At 41.5% G+C, this 20,575-nt stretch overlaps 1 protein-coding gene and 1 pseudogene across 1 annotated transcript; one reads left to right on the top strand and one right to left on the bottom strand.

Moving 5' to 3' along the window:
* The first annotated feature begins 595 nt into the window (after positions 1-595).
* Positions 596-1,647, top strand: LOC138376996 (heterogeneous nuclear ribonucleoprotein A1-like; annotated as a pseudogene).
* Positions 1,648-11,081: 9,434 nt separating this feature from the next.
* LSMEM1 (leucine rich single-pass membrane protein 1) lies at positions 11,082-14,782 on the bottom strand. Its single transcript, XM_069461459.1, has 3 exons — positions 14,656-14,782; positions 12,734-12,862; positions 11,082-11,212 (listed from the first exon to the last, which is right to left on the bottom strand). The coding sequence occupies exons 1-3, from the start codon at positions 14,780-14,782 to the stop codon at positions 11,082-11,084; spliced, it is 387 nt and encodes a 128-aa protein (XP_069317560.1).
* Positions 14,783-20,575: the final 5,793 nt, after the last annotated feature.

Below are 20,575 nucleotides of genomic sequence, written 5' to 3'. Positions count from 1 at the left end.
TGTCCTAAACTTTTATGTGGTTTATAATTTGAACTATTAAAAGTAATGCCACTTGAAACATCGTTAGACATAAAAATTTTTACTTTGGACAGCTTAATTGGGAGATATTAACAAAAGTGGAATAACTGGGTCTAATTAATAAAGCCATTTTTAAGGCTGATAGTGTCCTTCACTATCTTTCTTGTAATATTCTAGCTATAATAAAGGTGGCAATAAGAATGGAAAGGAATACCTAATACTCTTGTAGATAGCACTTCTCTGGTCCCTATTAATCTAGACACATAAGTTTACACTCTGAATGAACATATTTTTAGTTTTGATTTAAAGTCAACCAAAGAAGGAAGTAACAGTAATTGAAACAGGAAGACCAAATGAAAGAAATCTTTTACTTTCTATTGGGGACATAAAAGCAGTTGGAGATAATGTTTCTAATTTCTAATCCCTCACATGAGCCATGGGAAAGCACCACATTCATCCATAAAATATCCTTGAGTGCCAAAGGCAGAATCCTGGGCCAGATAACTCTCTGCTCTGACCCAATATGGGTGGACTTCCTTATCTTAGGACAAAAGTTAAGACCAAAGGATAAGTTGATATGGAGCCCAAGAATATCCAGCTTTCTGCCCATGGACGCTGCCGAGGAAGCATCGTCAAAGCCTGTCTTCCCACTGCCATCGTGTCTAAGTCAGAGTCTCCTAAAGAGCCAGAACAGCTGCGGAAGCTCTTCATTGGAGGGTTGAGCTTTGAAACAACTGATGCGAGCCTGAGGAGCCATTTTGAGCAAGGCGGAACACTCACAGACCGTGTGGTCACCAGATCCAAACACCAAGTGCTCCAGGGGCTTCGAGTTTGTCACGTTTGCCACTGTGGAGGAGGTGGATACAGCAACGAATGCAAGGACGCAAGGAGGAGGGAAGAGTTGTGGAACCAAAGAGAGCTGTCTCCAGAGAAGCTTCTCAAAGACCACGTGCCCACTTAACTGTGAAGAGGATTTTCACTGGTGGCATTAAAGAAGATGCTGAAGAACATCACCTAAGAGACTATTTTGAACAGTCTGGGAAAATCGAAGTGATCGAAATCATGACTGACGGAGGCAGTGGCAAGAAGAGGAGCTTTGCTTTTGTAACCTTTGATGACCATGGTTCTGTGGATAAGATTGTCATTCTGTGGCCGTATGGTGAATGGCCACAACTGGGAAGTAAGGAAAACCCTGTCAGGAAAGCCCTCTTGAAGCAAGCCATGGCCAGTGCTTCATCCAGCCAAAGAGGTCCAAGTGGTTCTGGAAACTTTAGTGCTGGTCAGAGTGATGGTTTTGGTGGAAACAACAACTTTGGCTGTGGAGGAAACTTCAGTGGTCATGATGGCTTTGGTGGCAGCCGTGGTGGTGGCAGATATGGTGGCAGTGGAGATGGCTACAATGGATTTGCTAATGATGGAAGCAGTTTTGGAGGTGGTGGAAGCTACAGTGATTTTGGCAATTACAACAATCAGTCTTCAAATTTTGGACCCATGAAGGGAGGAAATTTTGGAGGCAGAAGCTCTGGCCTCTGTGGTGGTAGAGGCCAATACTTTGCCAAACTATGAAACCAAGATGGCTGTGGTGGTTCCAGTAGCAGCAGCAGCTATGGCAGTGGCAGGAGGTTTTAATTACTCCCAGGAAACAAAGTTTAGCAGGAGAGGAGAGCCAGAGAAGTGACAGGGAAGCCACAGGTTACAACAGATTTGTGAACTCAGCCAAGCACAGTGGTGACAGGGCCTAGATGCCACAAAGAAGACATGTTTTAGACAATTCTCATGTGTATGGGCAAAAAACTTAAGGACCATATTTGTGACTAATGGTATAACAGGTTATTTTAGTTTCTGTTCTGTGGAAAGTATAAATAAAGCATTCCAACAAAGCATTTTAATGTAGATTTCTTTTTTGTACCCATCCTGTTGATTGCTAAATGTAATAGTCTGATCATGATGCTGAATAAATGACTTTTACAAGAAAAAAAAGAAATAGACACAAAATCTATCAAGATTCAGCTACAGGTGAGTGCTAAAATAATTGGAAGTAAAATCACACCTAGGAAACTGCTGCTGAATGGATGTAGGAAAAGCTTGAAAGAGGAAATGCCAAGTATGTTGTGTGAGGGGAGCTAATTATGAGAAAAGAGTGGCTATAATTTAGGCTGTAACGATTGTCAAGGGGTTAGCGAGCTGACCACTGATAACGGTTGTCCCAAGTCGAGGCCGCCTCGTGCTGCTTCCACATGCGTGGCTCCTGGTCACCACACTCCACTGCAAGCACTTTATTTGCCGAGGAATGAAAATTGGAAAGTGTCCAAAGAAAACTAAAATGACTATAGCACAGATTTTTTTTAAGACAATCTAAATGAGTTAAAGATGGAAAGTCTGCTTAAGGAACAACAAAGGTAAAGAAGGACGCACGGATGAAAGAATGCAGTGCACATTCAAATTTCTCACAGAAAGGATGAGAGCAGGACGACACAAGAAACTATAATGCAAGGACTTTCGGGGTCTTAGGCAAAACATTAAAAAACCAAGGCAGTGTAAATTACAGAGAACACAGCTCAGTTATATGAAGGAGAGAGGACTTACTGGCTGGGTATTTCTTTCTATAAACTGTACGAGTCAGGAATTGAGCTGGACACTGCGGAAAATGCCAGGAACACACAGACTTTCTCATCTGCCGATATTATAATAGTCTCAGAACCAGGGCAGTTTCGGCGATGGTCAACCTGTGCAGTTGCACAGGATACTGCTTGGTTTAATGTCTTGCTATTTCCATCTTGAAATTCTTAATGATTTATAAACAAGGGGGCTGCATTTTCATTTTGCTCTGGGCCTCACCAATCATGTAGCTGATCCCGCACTAAACTCAGACTGTAAAGAATTTCACCACTACCAGCAAAAATGTCTTTCCCCCACATCTAAACAGACAAATCCGAAGAGAGTAAGTCAAGAACAAAGATAAGCCACTCACCTCCTTTTCCTGCAAGACCTCCTTTCTGTCTCCCAGGAGCTATGATGAGTGTTTCAGAAACATGTTATCTCCTTTCAAACCACTGTGAGGTCAACGTTATCATCCTCATTTTTAGAGAGGAGAGAGATTAAGTTTCCTTCTCAAAGCAATACGGCTATTAAGAAGCAAAGATTCTAATCCAGTTCACCTGACACCAAAGCCTGACTGGTGCCTGAAAATATTAGGACTCCTTGAAGAAAGAAAACCAAAAATACTTTACAGGACATGTTTGCAAAGCCTGGATACATGAAGAAGAGATGTTGACACGGAGGGACTAGAAAGAATCCCCCGAACAGAAGCGACACTATGAACAAAGGCGTTGCAGTGGAAATAGCACACTCTAAGGACCTACAACACAGGATTTGGGAACTATTAAAGATTTTTGACTAGTGAGGGCATAGATTTACATTTTTAGGAAGATTATTGTAATGACCTTGTGGAATGAGTCACAGGGGTGGGGAACCTGCGGCCTTCTAGGTCCTTAAGTGCCAGGATTTGTTGTGTACAATTTGGATTCAGTCAAAGGGACACACTCAAGGAAGTGTCAGGATTTGTTCTGTACGATGTAGACTTAGTTAGAAGTCTGCATTTAAGGACCTAGAAAGCCAGTCTCCCCACCCCTGGTCTAGAGTCTAGGAGACCCATTGGAAGGCTATTGTGATCATTTAGGCAAAAAGCAATCATGGCCTCAAATTGGGCACAGATGGCACAGATAGGCAGGGATGGATTTGAGAAATGTCTCAGAAGGTTGACAGGGACAAACTGACTGGATAGACCATGGTCCCAAGTTAGGAACAAGAGATTGAATCAAGGGTAGAGCTCAGGTCCTAAATAAGCAATTCACCTACCTGAGTCTTGAGGAAAAGCTTAAAGTTGGGGTGAAGTTATAGGTAAGTCTGTAGAGACATCCAGAGAAACTCTCTGAAGATCAGGTGACCAACCACCCCAGTTTGCCTGGGCCGGAGGGCTCTCCTGGGGCAGTGGTGAGCTTATTATCTGCTGGAGATGTCCTCCCTCCTCTGAACCTTTCCAGCTCATTTTCTGGTCCACCTTACTTTTTGTTTTGCCACTGTGTGATAATCTTGTCTCCCACTTAAGGGTAAGCTTCATGAGGGAAGCACGTCTACATGGTGAAAAGACCCTGGAGCTTAATAAATTCCTATTGCTTCACCGGAAGATTCTTCCCAGAAGAGGCCTGAAAATAGGTTACCTTGTGCAGACCTTCCTAAAAGTGGGATCAAAGAACTCCCTTCCAGGGAAACTGCCCAAATCCAAAAGAACCATCAGCCCCTCACTAGAGCCAGCAGAAAACCTCTCCTTGGCCTCAGATTCTGCTCTCCCCCTTCTTTCTGCAAATAATACAAAGAGCGGCCACTTTGATAAGTCTAGTGCTTACCAAGCGCTAGGCATCATTTTGTCCAATCTTCGCAGCAATGCCGTGAGGTAGGCATTATTTCCATGTTATTGATGAGGTGGCCAAGGCTCAGAAAAGGTAAGTAACGTAGCCTAGGTCGCACAGCTTATGAGCCGCAGAGCCAGATTCAAAGGCAGGTTCTTCAACTTTAAAGTCCACAGTCTTCACCCCAGTCTATGTGGCCTGGTGACCACTCTGCCCAGATACGGCTCCCAGCTGTCCTGTGTATGCGGCAGCCACTTGCTCTCCACGCGGTATCCCGCCCATAGCACATCTCTCTCTTGCCTTCCTTCCTTCACACTGACCTCCTTCCCCTGGAATAACCGCCTGCCACCAGGTGTCCCTCCTCGCCTATTAGTGAACACCACTGTGCTCTAATTGCAAATCAGAGGCAAGGCAGGCAGTCTGGAAACTCTTCCTAACTTAATTCAATTAAACAAATTTGCATTATCGAGCAACGTACCCTGCGGATGCCCAGATGAGGACGTCAAACAAAGGGTACAACACAAGTATACAATTACAGGGCAAAAGCTGAGAATTCAGATGAAGTACTCAGCTCAGAAGAAGAGTGAATTGCATCAAGTTGATGGGGGAAACAATTATGAAAGATTTCTTTGTGATTTCTACAAGCAATATACAAAAAAACCTGGGTTTTCGATAACCTGTATTGAAGGAATGTTTTTTAAAAAGGTCCTAGATTGTACATCAAAGGCTGCCTAATGTCTTTTCCATCACTGTGGGTTTTCTGAGTCTGTAAGAAACTGTATTTGAGCCCCTACATGAATTCACAGTAATTCAGAAGTTGACCCCAAATCATCAATATTAAAGAAGCTTGCTAAGTTTGGGAGGGGATGCAGAGTAGAATTCTATTTTAGTCTGTTTCTGGCAATATTTAAAATCATTTTAGGGCATGAAAAATTAGACATTATTAGCATTGGAGAAGCTACAATTAAATTACTAAGTGGGTTTTTTTTTTTTTTCACTTGTTTGGTCTGCTCCATTTGTTCATCAGACAATAAATGCTCTGTGGCAGCGACACTCCACATTCAGAAAGAATATTCCTGATGGAATAAGCTTGTCACAACCCATTTCTTTGAGGATTCATGCATGAATAATGAATCATGTTTCAAAATTTAAAAAGGGACGGGAGAGGCCAAGAAATAAAGAAAAATTAGTATGATGACTTCCTTCCTTTCTCTAAATTCAGTTGTGTTTCTCACAACCCATTTATTCTTCATCTACCTGGGAAGACATGCACTATCTCATGTCATCCTCCATTTGGGAAGACTTCAAACGCTGCAGCCTCACAGGTGTGCTCTGTATTTCACGCCACGGCTGCTTTCCCTGCCCTTGCCCCCCTTTGCATCTTACTCCCACATCGCAGGCCCAAAAGCAAAGGGCCACAGAAAAACCCCTAGCTGATTTATTGGGAATACCAACTTCTAAGGGGAAAAAAAAAGAGAAAGAGAAAAAGAAGAAATGAGACAAAAGTAAAAGCTCCCTTGAATTTTTTTCTGACCTATTATGTGACTTTTTATAGATCTAGTTTGATTTCTCTTAGGTGGTGAGGGAAATTCAGGGATAACACAAGTTTTGTCCAAATGGACTCTTTTGCAAAGACAGAAAACTCAGCTAAATTTAAGACTAATTTTATTCTCTTTGCCGTTTTGAGAGTTGTTCTACACCCTGCATAATAGCCAAGTCACTGCTCACCTCCGTGGTTGGGTTTGTTCCTCAGGTGCTGAGGATTGAATTAATCACTTGCTTCAGTTCATAGTGCATGACTGTGGTTGGTTTTGACTGAGTATTTTGATATTGATTGATTACATTTTTTAATCCCACTAGCTCTGAAGAGTTGTTTCTAAGTCACTTATAACTGTTAGATCAAAGAAGAGACATCTGATCATCTCCAGACATTATTCTCAATCCCCAGGTAACATCAATCTTCTCTTGTCAAAGAACCTATAAACTGTCTTCAGATGAAGACACGAGACAGGAGGTTCCCGCTAAGAACGAAGACTTGATGAATCCAGACGTGCTGGTGTGGGTGGGGTCAGGCAGGGGTCATTCTAACGTGCAGCTGCTCCGTAGGCAGGGCCCGGGCAGCTCTGCTTTTCCCAGCCAGACCTTCCCAGGCTGTCCTGGGCCAGCACGTAGAGCAATCGTCCTGTCCGGCCTCGCCTAAGTCCCTCGCCCTTTGGCGTTCCCAGGTGCTCGCTCACTCCTTCTGCTATCAGAATAGCCCCCAGTGGCCCTTCGGAAAAGTTGAGTAGCCCCTTAAACTGGAGCTTCAGCCAAGCGCAGTGGAGGAGGTTGGGACAAGGAGGAGCGGAGGCACAGGGATGAGATGCAAAGGAAGAGAAAAGTAAAACAGGTGAGGAAGGACGTGGTGTGGGTGTGTTCATCTGAAGACATTTGGGGCTTCTTTGACAGGAGATTATTAGTGTTGCCTGGGGATTCAAAATAATACCTACAAATGGTAGCGTGGCTCCCTTCTACAATTCAAATTGTAAATATACAATTTAAATTCATTTAATTTTTTAGTGACTTGTTAACAACCCAGAGACTGAAGGGCTTTCCATCAACTCCCGTGTTCTCGCCGGCAGCAATATCCTCCTCGTGCCACAGAGGAAAATCTCAAAAGTCAGGGAAGGTGAGGAACATGCTCAAGGCTCACGAAGAGAACCAGCATCCCAACCCAAGTGTACTCCAAATCCATTGTCTCTCCAGATACCCAAACTGAGCACCAGAATCCTCACAGCAGCTTTTAAAAACATGAATTCCCGGTCCCACCCCACGCCTGCTAAGTCAGAGTCTCTGAGGCCAGTGCTCCAGAGCCAGGGCTTTTCCAGCCCCCCAGGTGATACTTTGATGGGCACATTGGGGAACTGTTGTCTCGGATTCATGGTTACAGGTCATTCCTGGTTTCTTATTCAGGTCTTATCTGCATGACAGCTTGGGAGCCCCTTTGGAGAAGGGACCACACCCTCGCCTGATGTTGGATCTTCTGTAGTGTCCAGAACAGGGCAGCACAGCACAGCCCACACTGCTGGCCACAGTGCATATACTTACTGCCCATTTGTTAAATGGAACTGTTTGTTCTGTATTATTTCTTCATCACTTTTTAAAAAATCATTTGTCCAGGCACAGTGGCTCACAACTGTAAAACTTTGAGAGGCCGAGGCAGGAGGATTGCTTAAGGCCAGGAGTTCAAGACCAGACTGAGCAACATAGCAACATAGCAAGATCCTGTCTTTAAAAACTTGAAAAAAATTAGCTGGTCATGGTGATGTGTGCCTGTAGTCCCAGCTACTCAGGAGGCTGAGTCTGAAGGATTGCTTGAGCTCAGGAGTTCGAGGCTGCAGTGAACTATGATTGCACCACTGTACTCCAGCCTGGGCAACAGGCTGTCTCTAATAGAAATTTAAAAATAAAAATTATTTCCATCTTCATGAGAAGTTGAATTATCTTTCAGTAGTATTTTCCCTATGGAAAAAAAATTTACTGAGAAGGCTTTATCTTCACCAAATAAGGGGTCACACAGGTTCCAAAAAGAACATTTTCATTTTTCCTTTTTTTTTTAGAATACACTTCCCAGCTCTGTGGAAAGATGGCTCACAGTCCTAAGGCTCTTTCTCCTTTTCACAGCTTCTCTTGGGCAAACTCATTCACAGAGGGGATAGATTACCAGTCTTTTCTGATAATCTATTTCTTTTGCTCATCCTTTTCTACTGAATATAAATAGGGTCATTATTTTAAGCTAGAATAAAATTATTTTTACACCCTGACTCAAGGAGAGATTGTTTCCATCAAAATTTTCTTTCTAAGAAAATTTCTTTCTTGCCTTTTCCACAGGCAAATTGGAACAAAGCAATTGTTTTGTGTTATTTTTATACCTCCTGGTTTGCTTTGTTCTTACTTTGAAGATTGCTGCCCACTGACAGAGTCCTGGCCAGATGACCCTCAGGAATAAGGTACTGAGAGACAAGTACCCTGTACCCCCTAGGTTGCAGCTCAGTGGCCACCCTGGGAGACTGGGCTGCCTACTTCCAGGTAGCTTCATGGCCCAATGGTCTCCAGGCATCACAGCAGAGTGTGGTGTGCAGGGCTGGTCCAGGCTTGCTTACAGGTGGTTACCAAGGTGAAACAATTTGAGAGGCTGTGAAAAGGCCCTTCCGGGGTCCCCATGGCCAAATAGAAAATGCATAGCATTGGACGTGGGGTCAGAAGATGTATATGATCCTCCCATCATGGCTAGCAACATCAGGAGGAGCATGCAGGTAAAGTCCAGAAAAATCTCTCTCTTCGCCTCTTGGGATACATACAAAATCCAAAGAACAGTGGAAAACTGTCTCTTTTCTTCCTAACAGGACACGTCTCGGTTCAGCTGCCCCTTCCATTCCTTGGGCCCCTCCTTTGCCTTCCCAGATCCTTCCTGCCCCTGTACCTGTGGTCAAGTCATTAGTCCAGGGCAGACAGGGTCCCTTGCAGGGAGGCAAATGTATATCCTTACATTCTTCAGGCTAGGTCATTTGGAAAACAACGAACCCACCAGCTCATACTGATCACCTCTTGTACCATAACACAATGAGTTATTTTGCTAGAAGATTCACCCCACTATCCTTGGTCAGGTGAGATCAGAGTGCTATGATCTTAAATAGTGCAAAAGAAAGAAATTTGGACCCTTAGTCCCCTCCAGTAGAGGTTTAAATGTAGAGGATTATTTCCACTATGACACACCTACTACTTCTAACAATAATAATTACAACAACAACTAGCATTTATGGAGTACTTTGTTTCTGACACTGTTTTGTCCTTTATACTCATCACCTCTTCTAAGCTTCACAATAATGTTAATACTATGAAATAGATTTTATAGTAATCCAATTTTACTGGTAAAAAATTAAAGAGGTTAATTTCCCCAAAGTCTGGGTAAGTGGTGGCACCAGGATTCGTTCTTAACCGCCATGTTTGACTGCCATCAGGTCACGTGTAGCCAGCAAGTGCATTTTAAATGCCTTCAATGGAAGTTGTTAATTTGTGAATCCAAATTCCAGGAGCTGTGGTGACTGGAGTTTTCTAGACCGGAAAGGCCAGAGGCGTCACCATGCCTTTGTGCAATACAGGCAGGACGGAGCAGATCAAAAAAGATGGATCCAAAAGATGGATAAAATGATTTATCAGACACTACTTCATGTTGTAAAAGTCAAAATTTCTTGGAATAAAGATCATGTATTACTGAGCATGAAATATATCCACCGTGTGGGTAGAAAGGGGGAAAAAGTGTAATAAGAGCAAACAGAAAGGAAAGAAATGGGTATTTAAAACGAGTTGTTGCATCAGACCCTCAGTAATTTCTAAAATGATTTTACAACAAATCCTGACAACAGATTATTTTTGCCACACCCTATTAACAGGTCAGAAAGAATTTTTCAGTAAATACAAAATGTTTTGCCTATCTATCAATTTAAAGGGAAAAAGTATGTAGTACATTTAATGGTTTTTGAGTTCAAAATGGATAAGTAAAATGTCTTGTGTTTATTTCATTAACTATTAAGTGTTATAAATGTGTGTTTGTGTGTGTGTTTCATTTTCAAGTTAAACCCAGATGCTTTTAATCAACCCAAATGACAGAACCACATTACATTCTTCAATTGACTGGTACAATATGTTAAATGAAAGATTTTCTAAGACTCATATGCTTTTTGAACTCATTTATTTAGCACCATGTCTTATGTCATATAGTGTGTGCCTTGCTTTTTGTGCTAAAACAAGGCAGGTTCCAAATATTCCAAAGTCACAGTTTCCTACTGTAGTTTAACAAAGGCCATATCTCTATCAGATTTCATCCAAGTTAATGAGCAGGGTATTGATGGATTTTTTTCCATGAGAAACAAAATAAACGAAACTTATATAATTATGTAGAACTATACAACTCCTTTGTTCCACACTTGAATGTAAGCTCCTCTAGAGTAAGGTTATTTGCACAGAGTAGGATTTCAATAAACATTAGTTGAATTGATTAAGTAGGCTTTCTCTTCTGACCCCACAGCCCCACCATACACATATAGCTACTACTCATGTTTCCACCAGCAAACGCCAGATAGCAGAAGCCCACCCATTGCTGTCCCCGGGGAAACAGAGTCAAAGTCTAATCACCTGCACAGAATCTCTTTTATCGAAAAGAGTGATCACCTGGTTCCCCTCGACACATAAAATTCGATGAATTCCTCAGGCTTTCACAGGAATTTGTAAAGGTGCATGAGGCATCATGAACCTCACTTGCACAGTGAATTTGTTCTAGTGACAAAACTGCTTTTGTAAGAGATGTTGCAAGTACGTAGCCAAATTCTCTTGCTTTCTGTGGATTCTCCACCATGCTAGCCACCCACCCTTATCCCCATTAAAGTTGAAGCACTCTACCATAAAATGGAGCTGAGAGAAGCTCTCCCCTTTCTAGCTGCTATCTCAAATCCCCTGGCCTCCCAGGGGCACAGAAAGTAGGCCCCAGGGCTGGGTTCCCTGATCAGATAATCTGTTGCCTAGAGAAGTGCACTTTCTCAATTCTTCACCCTGTACAATCCAAGTAAAGTGATAAAAGCTCAAGGTATTAGCAGTGACTCTTGGCAAATCATTTCTTTAGTTTTGTTCAGAGTCCAGTTGGTTGAGCCGCATTACGATCATGTTGTTGATTTTCTTAAGATCATCTATGTCCTTTCCCTCAGCTGTTAGTCTTCTTGACACATCATCCATCTTGTTTCCAGTTTGAACTTCAAAATGGAAAACAGACTGTGTTACACTGGTTCCCAGTGTGTTCTGCTGGGACTCTTTGGAGCCCTGTGTTGGTGTTCAGCCAAGTGCTGAAAGGCACTCTTGGCAACCCTCCTGTTCCAATACCCATGCATCCCAGAAACCCCGGGGAGAAGTTGGTGAAGTTTGAAGTTGCCTATCAAGTGAATTAACTTCACAACCTCTGGTGCCAGCCCAGACTACCTGTGGCAGCTCCACAGAGATTTTGGCTGAGAAAGACATGGTTGTGAGCATCCAAAAGAAACTGCCGGCATGTCTGATTATCTCCCCAAAAGCGATTGTTATGTGTCTCATTTTGAGACCCATTCTCAGAAGAGGTTTTTAGCTCCTCATTTGGGAGCTAAAGTTTGGGAGGGTTTGAGCTTCCCATTCTTTGGGTTGTAGCCTATTTCAACATTTCTGCTGATTCTGAATTACCAGCCCATAATGAATGTGTAGTAATTCCCCTCAGACCATTCCTAAGAATAGAGGTGCAATATTTTCCAAATAAACAGAACTCCTAGCAATACAGTAAACTAGAGAAGGGAACAACACTTTGGGGTCTGTTTATCAGAGTTAAAATTTTCAAGAAATGCAGCACAAAATCAGTACTTTATATGTGAACTCCTTATTATTTCCATTTCAGGCAAGTTTTTTTCAAAGGTCTCCTTCAGGAGCTAAGGTGTTTGCATCATGCTGATGGCCTTAGCTAATAAACAGGAGAAGGTGTACCACATGTTAGAGGTTCAACTCCCAGCTGGTGGCCCAGCAGTTACTTCTAAAATAATTCCAGACAAGAGAGGAAACTGGTGGGCTCTGCAGGAGGAGGCAACACGCAGAAGGAGGGGACAGAGGTGGACAGTGCCCCTCGCCACGTCAGCAGCAGAGAGGAGGGTGGCACTGGAAATCAGAGGATTTCTCGGCTGAGGAGCTGGCAGGCAGAAGCCGGAGTAATTGCTCAAAGGCCCAGCATGCATGGCCCAGGCCAGGAGCAGGCCGCCAGCCCGGACAGGGTCAAACGGGAAAGAGGCCACCCTTAGAACACCCCCAACACTATCACTAAGGCCATGCTCAAGCCTCACGTGCTTCTAATTGATTTCTGTGATAAAACCTAGGAAAGAGTTTGAAACCTCAATGTGACTGTATGTTGTAGACCTAATTTAATGGGGAAATCTACGCACTGGATAAAGAAAACCTAGAACTAACTAGAGTAAGTTGCCTACTAGTTGGTAGTTGGGGGCTCCAAGTGAGAAATCAAAATGCTATGAAAATATTTAACATAATGTTCATGGACTTTTGGTACCGTGGGCTTCTATAGTGGGCTTGTGCCCCAGGGACCCTGTCCCAGGCCAGAGGGGTTCACTCAAGGCCTTCCTTCCCGCTCTGTCTTTCAGTGTAAGCATTGGTCACCAGAAAGCATTGACTCATTCCAGGAGCAAAGTTAAATAACCAGCTACAAAGTAAGTACATACAAGTAATGAAAACCCGCCAGTGGTACTTACTTATTAGAAATATCACGAAGGAAACCAGGACCAGGCTGACAATCAGCATAATCAGCAGCCCCACAAAAAACAGACTCCGGCTTCCATTTCCCGAGTTTGTGCCCAGGACTGGGATTTTCTCCTCTAGAGCTGATACAAAACAAACAAAAACAACAATGACACAAACTCCTCAGCACACACTTGTCCTCAGAACTGAGCAGTACCCTGCTGTCAGAGACGTACGTAACATATACACCCACATGCCCTCTGATAACACTGGAAAGTGACTTATGTTTTAGAAATGTCTTTGGACCAAGAGAAATTTGTGAATAATTTACTTTCTTCTATATTGGTATTCAGGAAATAAACAGAGTTAAGCTAGCTCCTTAGACCTGTTTGGAAAGTTCTTTGAAGAGCGTGTTAGCACTGAGGTAGCAGGACGTGATTTTTCTTCGGGGTGAGAATGAAGAAGGTAAAGGGCAAAGCTAACGGAGGCGCTCGTGCCCTTTTCCCAGAGTAACCCAGGAGTAAAACAGCTGCGTGTGGGATGCCTGCCCGGGTGGAAGATTGAACTGAACACTCTGGAATGTCTCCCCAGAAACTCCTTTTATCGTAGGAATCAGTTATGCCTACATCCTTTTAAACAAAAGTGGCCCTGATATATTTTGGTTTCTTAAATCTGTCTTCAGGGTGCATATGCTCTGGAAACAAGGTTCTTTTAAATATTTTGCAGTGGAACTGAGAATGCAACTATGTTTTATACAACAGCTTGGTTCACCCAAACCATGAATTGTTTGCATTTAGTCACCATTTTGTAAGGTCTAGTTGCCTAATAACCCCCAGGTGAAATTGAATAAGAAGGAATGAAATGCTGGGGTAATGGAGACCCTGGAATCACTTTTCTTGTATGCTCTCCTACTTTGAATTGGTCCACTCACTGTGCTCCTTGATTCTGCATGGATGGGTGGCTCATGTCCCATTCCTTGGAAATACATCCTATGTCACCCCTCAACAGCCGTTTCTTCCTAATCAAAGCAACAGCACAGGCTGACACCCAAATACCTACTTTTCTTGAGACTGAGTGCAATAAAAACAGGTGAAAATCTGAACCTATTAAAATGTGGAAAAAAACAAGAACTCAGAAAGGATTTACAAGGGCAAAAATAGATAAAAAATTGGGCCAGTAAGTTTAGAGTGCATAGGAAACAAATGGCAAGTGGGCCATTAGCACCTGTGTTTGAAGGAAGGTCAGCATTTCAGTTAGAAATGATGGGGCTCCAAATGGTCTGATAGAACTCATTTGTAACATTTAGGGGGCAAGATATATATACATTTAATATTTAGCAGATTTTTGTTTTGCTTCCTCCACCATTTTTCTAGCCCTTTAATTGGGCAATTATAATTTGTAAGTAGAAAATGAAGTTGACTTTCTCACCCAACAGAATTTTAATGATTTTTTTAAGAACTAGGTGAATGTGTTGAACATTTTCTCAGCATATGCTCTAAAACAAGGTCCCTTTAGGAAAGTGGGAGCCATTGGTGACCTAACTGTGGTCACCAGGAGGCCCCGCAACAGCAAGAAGGGTGAGCAGCCTCCACAGTCCAGCTCTGCAAGGCACCACCCCTTCCAGGGCAGGAACTCCACAGGATCTTTGCAGCAATTTCTATCTTTAATTTTTACCTTTCCTCCCTGGCCAGACTACTTGAGATTCTCAAAATTTTTAAAGACAAGAGTTCAAAGCTTGTTTAGGAGCTGAGAAAGCCCAAAATCCTATCAAGTATTCAGAGGACAAAAGCATAAAATGCCTAACAATAAACAGCATTTCCAGTGGCAAGCTGTGCCCACTCCAATCCCACCACCCCACACCCTCACGCTAGCATTTGCTATTTCTAGGTCGCCTGGGAGCTAGGCAGGGCCACCACACCTTCCCAGACACACATACGGAACAGATGCTGTGATCCGGCGGGACAGAGGTTTAGTTTGTTTAAGTCATTTATGGAATCCACAACATAAAGCTTTCGGTCTTCATGAATGCCACCAGAGCCAGTGTCCTGGGAAGAATGATTCATTGTCCCTGGAAGAAAACACTGACATGAGAAACAAGGGGCTGGGCTAGAGAGCTCAACCTTGCAAGAACCACACAGCCAGCAGGAAGCCCCGCGGGCCTACAAAGAACCACTCACAAATACCATTTTCAACTAAGGGTCTAGAGAAGCTTTGCTTATCTGGAAGAAAATATTTCCTTTTGTGGACAACTTCATAATTATTCTTTTTGCTTTGCTTGCCAGGAAGCTCAGATCAAATGTGTGGCTGAATTTTAAGAACTATGTTGCTGTTTATACCCTGTTTATCTGGAAAAGCTCCTTTCTCCTGCTCATTTTTCCCAATTCTGCCTATATTTTCCCTGGACCTCTTTTTTATTTTGTAATTGATTGTTAAATTTTTCTCTTTTATTACATTGTTCATATTCTGGCAAGATACCTCAAATCCTTTGTGCAAGAAGACTAGGCATAAATATATAGAAAGACAAAATTGAGCTAGTTAGCCTGTGGCCATAAAGATTCTGAAAGAAGAGGAGGATATTACTGTGAACCATTCTAATTGCATGAGACTTTAATACAAAACTAATTTTTATATTCTCCCTCAATATGGTATATGAGTCCTTACCCTCAAATATTTCCTTTAGCTATTAGATGCTGGCTGTGAGTCCCTAGGAAAAGATCTTAGTAAACATAGATGCTATAAAGAGGAATTCTGCTAGACTTTAGGACCTCTGAGGTCTCTTCCATCTGCCCGTAGAGTGTGGTCACTTAGGTAATACATATTTTTTAAATTGAGGTTTATATTAAAGATAATATTTTCTAATGACAGCACAACTTCAAGCAGCACTGAAAAGCCTGAAGAGATTAAAGAGGTCTGTATGAAGATGTCCCTCTAGCATAACAGAAAACCCGTGGCCATTTAGTTATGTGAAAAGAAGAATCTGGGAAGACTAATTCCAATTACTATAAACGCTTTCTTTCACGGTTATCTTTCTTTTCATAAAATGAGTCTAATTATGATAGAGGATTTTTTTTTTTTATCTGGAAAGGATGTTAGATGGCTCTGGTCTTGCCCCCAATCTTTCTACAAATGAGGAAATGAAAGCTCAGCAAGGTAAATGCCCAAGATCACACATTTGACTGGTGGCAGCGCTGGACCTGGGCCTCTTGTCCAGCGTTCACTGGGTCTTCCCTTTCTTTTATACCTTTCTTTTCCATACCCCTTCCTGATCCTCTCTCAAGACTCAGCTCAGACATGACCTCCCTTAAGAAGAGAAACCAACCTGTTTTTCTGCCTTTGCTGGATCCTGCATATTCCTCTAACAGAACATCTATAGTATTTTATTGCATTGATTTGCTTACATCTTTGACTTCCCCAATAGACAACTCAGTGTCTATTCTTCAAATGCCCAGTGCCAGGTTTAGAAGCCAGTGACATATGTTAGTTTGGAACACCTATAATATTTATTTAGGATTTAAATCTATTGAATTGGAGGTAGTTTAGTATGTACACTAATGGAAATAAGATTGAGGGTAAAAATCTTCACGTGATGTCTATCTGGACTCTAATGAAGTCAATGCAATAAATATTGTGCCTGCCTATATGGGGCAACACACTGTTTACTTCCTGTTACCATTTCTTAAATTTCCTTTCATACCTAGCAACAGAATGAAGAAGCTATAATTAGAGTTTGGAGAAACCAAATTCAGAAAAAAAAAAAGTACACACCTATAGAAGATCTGAAAAAATGTATCAGCCATCTACTAAACAGCTTAAACAGCACTATAAAATATTAAAAACCAGCAATTTCTCAGTAATACTTAAAACCTACTGGTACTTGTGAAAAATGTGCTCCCAGAACCCTAGCTAAGAAAAACAGTGAGCTTCAAATGTCATGAACTAAAATTTTTTTTCAGAGTTAAAGCTAAAAAGTATGTTTTAGTTATCCTGCAAATTTAGTTAACAAAAATACACAATTCCCTGAGTATTTTTGATAAGATATTACTGTAGCACTTTAAATATTGATAGTAAATATAAATATTGATAGTAAATATTGAGTTTTAAATATACTTCATGGAGCATTTCTAAGGAAATGACTTGATAAAACAATAAAAAAAAAAAAAAAAGCAGCAGCAGATAGAGTGAAAGGCCCTAGAGATCAATCATATCTAATCCTTTTGCAGATAAAACCAAGGCCCCAAAGCATTGACTGTTGCACGGCCACAGATTTCAGAACAATTCCTCTAGAAGTGTTTTATATGTTATCATCTCTTTATGCTCATATTTGACCAAACACTAATATTTGACCAGGAATAAGGGTTGTACGTGTCACATCACAGGCGCATTGTTCCAAACAGAGCTGCTATTTTAGGCCTGGCGACGGACGCGTGGTTCATTTTTGGATCTCTGACTTAACATCCTTGAGCCTTAGCTTCCCCTTCAGGAATGTAACTGCTATTGCTGAAATCTCATAGAGAGGCTTACTCGGTGTTTACAAAGTGGCGAACTAGCTAGAAAATCACAGCCACAAAAACTGACTTTAAGAGCTTTAAGAGTACAGCTGGTAAAATCTCCAAATTAGTGGCCTTGCTACCTATTATTCAAAAGGTCACTCCAAAAGAACCAAGGCAACAACCTAGAGTGGGCTATGAAGTGCTCTGAAAGAAAATTCCTTTTAGAGTTAAGTCACGATGTAAACATATGCTGTTTCAATATATTTTTTAAATGAATTGCAACATGTGAATGTAAAATAAAGAACTAATAGAGAAAACTGAGTTGGGTGTTTGTTGTTCAGGCCTGCCAAGAGCCTACAAATGACTTGCAAATGACTCATGAGTCTGCTAGTAAATGGATGCGAGATCACATGGCCCTAACACCAGGACCCACAGCTGTTTTGACACCCAGTCCCTGCTATATTTGGCATGTCCAAATGAGGGCATCTAGGAACAACCAGCAAGGCTGGAGAAGCCAGTGTTGCTGGCAATTCCGCATCACACTGACTTAACCCTCCTTCCCAACTCGTGTGCAAACTTGCTTATTCACCAAGATTGGCTAAAGAAGCATCCTTTTAACAGAAACTTATCCAAACACCTTGAGCTGAAACATGTAAGTAATTTCATTTTCCTCTAACAGCTGATTCTTTTTGTCATTTTGAGAATTCTTTGACTACCTACAAAGAAATATTCTGACAAATAAAGATTAATTGTCCGTGAAAAATTGCTTTGTGCTCTATTTTTTCCCACAGGTGCTTGGTATCAAACCATAGAAATAACTCCCACCAGTGTTGCTTGCCACAAAACCAGAATTGTTATAAAAAGGGCTTAATTCAAAGCTAATAAGAAGCTTTATTAAGTCATGGTAATCTGTTCTTTAATTCCATTTCAGAATCAATACCTCTTCACATTTAAGAAGTAATTTTTAAAATCAAGTCTAAATCATTTCTATCAGAAGTTAAAAGCACAGAGCACATGCAACAAAATCAAGAATCATAACTCACTCTCAGCAGAGTAATAGCATGCAAATTACTTACAAAAATGTGAGCTTTGACTGGTAGGTTACCAGAAGAAAAAAAAAACCTAATTATCCAAAAGCAACTACAACAAAACTTTCTACAAATGCTGCAGTTCTTTCTTTGCCTTCCTTCAGGGTATGGGTGTTCCTATGAAGCCCATAAACTCCAGCATGAAACTGTTGGTCTATATTTAGTGTTAATTTAGCCAAGCATTGTAAGATTCCAAATACTGAGTTCTCTTATAATGTCTAAGGTTGAAAATACATTACTGAAACTATGCTTTAAAAAGAAAACAATAACAACAGACACTATGCCCTGATTTAGTCGGTAACTTATGAGGTCCTTGTTGGACTGAAGTTAATGTCCTTATTTGGCTGAAGCAGTTATGTAAGTTGACACCACATTCCCAGCACTTCTGCCTCGGTATGCTCCCATATATATAAACATCCTTCAGCAGGCAGGAGCTGCCACCGTGACAACTAACTCGCAAGGACTCCGGAACAACCAGAGACCTGCAATAAACAGGGACAGAATATGGTTGTGACATCATAGCTAGGATGATGGCAGATCAGAATCCTGAGGCTTCCAGTAGCTACAAAAAGCCATTGTGAACGGAAGATGGCCTGGCTACAGACCCACTGCAGGTGAAGGAGGCACTTCATCTCATCCACCTCCTTTCCTTTCCAAGAGCTTTTCCAAGGCTGTGACTTTTTGCACCTCCTCCTTTCCCTGCCATTCGCTTATGTGGGCCCCTCACGTACACTCCAAGGAGCTTCTGCCCTCTGGTGTACATATAAGATGTTACAGTGTCGAGATCATCTGAGACCCCACAAGCCCAGGGTTCCAGATCACAGGAATTAACTATCACAGCAGGACACTAAGGGTTAGATTGTAAATAGATATGATTCTTCTGTAATCCTACCTCCATTGCCATGAGTAGATGGACATTATTCATCCTTGAAATATTTGTCACATCAGTTAGAAAACCCGTGCTTCACAAAATTATCTCGACACCTATTTTGGGGGAAAGGAATGTCGTTTTCTTAAGCCTCATCGAGACCCAAGGACCAATTCTTGCAGGAAGACAATATAACTAATATAACTAATAACTGTTTTCTCAGAAACATTATACATTAAAAAGCTGTGCCAAATTTCTCTGAAAAATGAAAATGTTCATATTGGTTATATCATGCCTAGTTAAAAAAAAAAAAAATCTCCCAACTGCTATACCTGTCTTTAACCATCTATCCTTTGAAGAAATAATAGAAGTAATGTCTCTTTTTTGAGCATTTACTGTGTTTTTCCTCTCTTATAACCCTGTGGAATATTAATGTTAATCTCCCCTCAGGGATGAGGAAAACGAAGACTAAGGAATTTAATTGTTGAAGGATACACAGATTTTAAGTAGCAGAGATGACAATTAAACCCAAACATCACATCAAAGTCTGAATTCAACTATACACCAGTTGGGGACAAGACTGGCTTTAAACCAGACTCGAGAACCACTTATAAGCGCAAAGCAAGATAAACTACTTCACTTTCACTATGATGTAACTGAAAGGCTACATTAAGAAGAGTTTCGGATCAGAAGAAAACAGATATTCTTACATGAATTGTTTAATCTGGGGACATTTTCAAGCATTTCTTGCTTTTTCTTTCAAATACATCTCAGGGTATCACTCCCAGGAAACTGCCCTCGGAGACTTGAGTCACAGATATAGAATGCCTCAAACTTAATGCTTGAGAAAAATAAAGAAATGGCAGGGACCATATCAAATTCCTTCGAACCAGCAAGATTAACCAAGAATCAAGCAATGAACTGGTTTGTCACACAGCGTTTTACTACTTTCAAGAAAACTCAGAAATTCTTATACACTCAGTCCCCAGTAAGCCTTGTCCAGCAATTACCCATGAATTTCACGAAAACTCATCCCTGTATAAATTCAATAGGCAGGTTAACACTCTTATCTTCTTTCCCCCCCAAAAACCCCAGTAAAAAGTCAGAATAGGAATAAAAATCACAAAATCACAAGAATGAAAATGGGAAGAAACAATATTGTAGAGTTGAACAAATGTACTGAACATGGGAAGGAGACAAGCACGTATCTGCCTTAGCGGGGCTGTCATCCACGGCCAACCCTGCAGCACTCAGGCAGGCCTAGGATTGGGCGGCAAAAGTGACACATGGAGCTAAATACAGGCAGGTAATCTAATGTTAACCAGAAATAAAATAGAATAGAAAGATTGGAAAATCACGTTCAGGAAATCTCCCAGGAAAAAAAAAAAAAATGATTAATAAGGCCCAAGT

The sequence above is a fragment of the Eulemur rufifrons genome, chromosome 29 (genome assembly GCF_041146395.1).
Source record: "Eulemur rufifrons isolate Redbay chromosome 29, OSU_ERuf_1, whole genome shotgun sequence".
In the NCBI taxonomy this organism is placed as follows: domain Eukaryota; kingdom Metazoa; phylum Chordata; class Mammalia; order Primates; family Lemuridae; genus Eulemur; species Eulemur rufifrons.
The sequence above is the reverse complement of the archived record's forward strand: the minus strand, read 5'-3'. Positions and strand labels throughout refer to the sequence as shown.

Excerpts from the sequence above, each read along its gene's own strand:
- LSMEM1 (XM_069461459.1), bottom strand. The coding sequence starts at position 14,782 with ATGAATCATTCTTCCCAGGACACTGGCTCTGGTGGCATTCATGAAGAC. Across the intron at positions 12,863-14,655 it reads CGGATCACAGCATCTGTTCC|CTCTAGAGGAGAAAATCCCA; the intron begins GTATGTGTGTCT and ends GTTTTGTATCAG. Across the intron at positions 11,213-12,733 it reads CTTCGTGATATTTCTAATAA|TTCAAACTGGAAACAAGATG; the intron begins GTAAGTACCACT and ends TCCATTTTGAAG.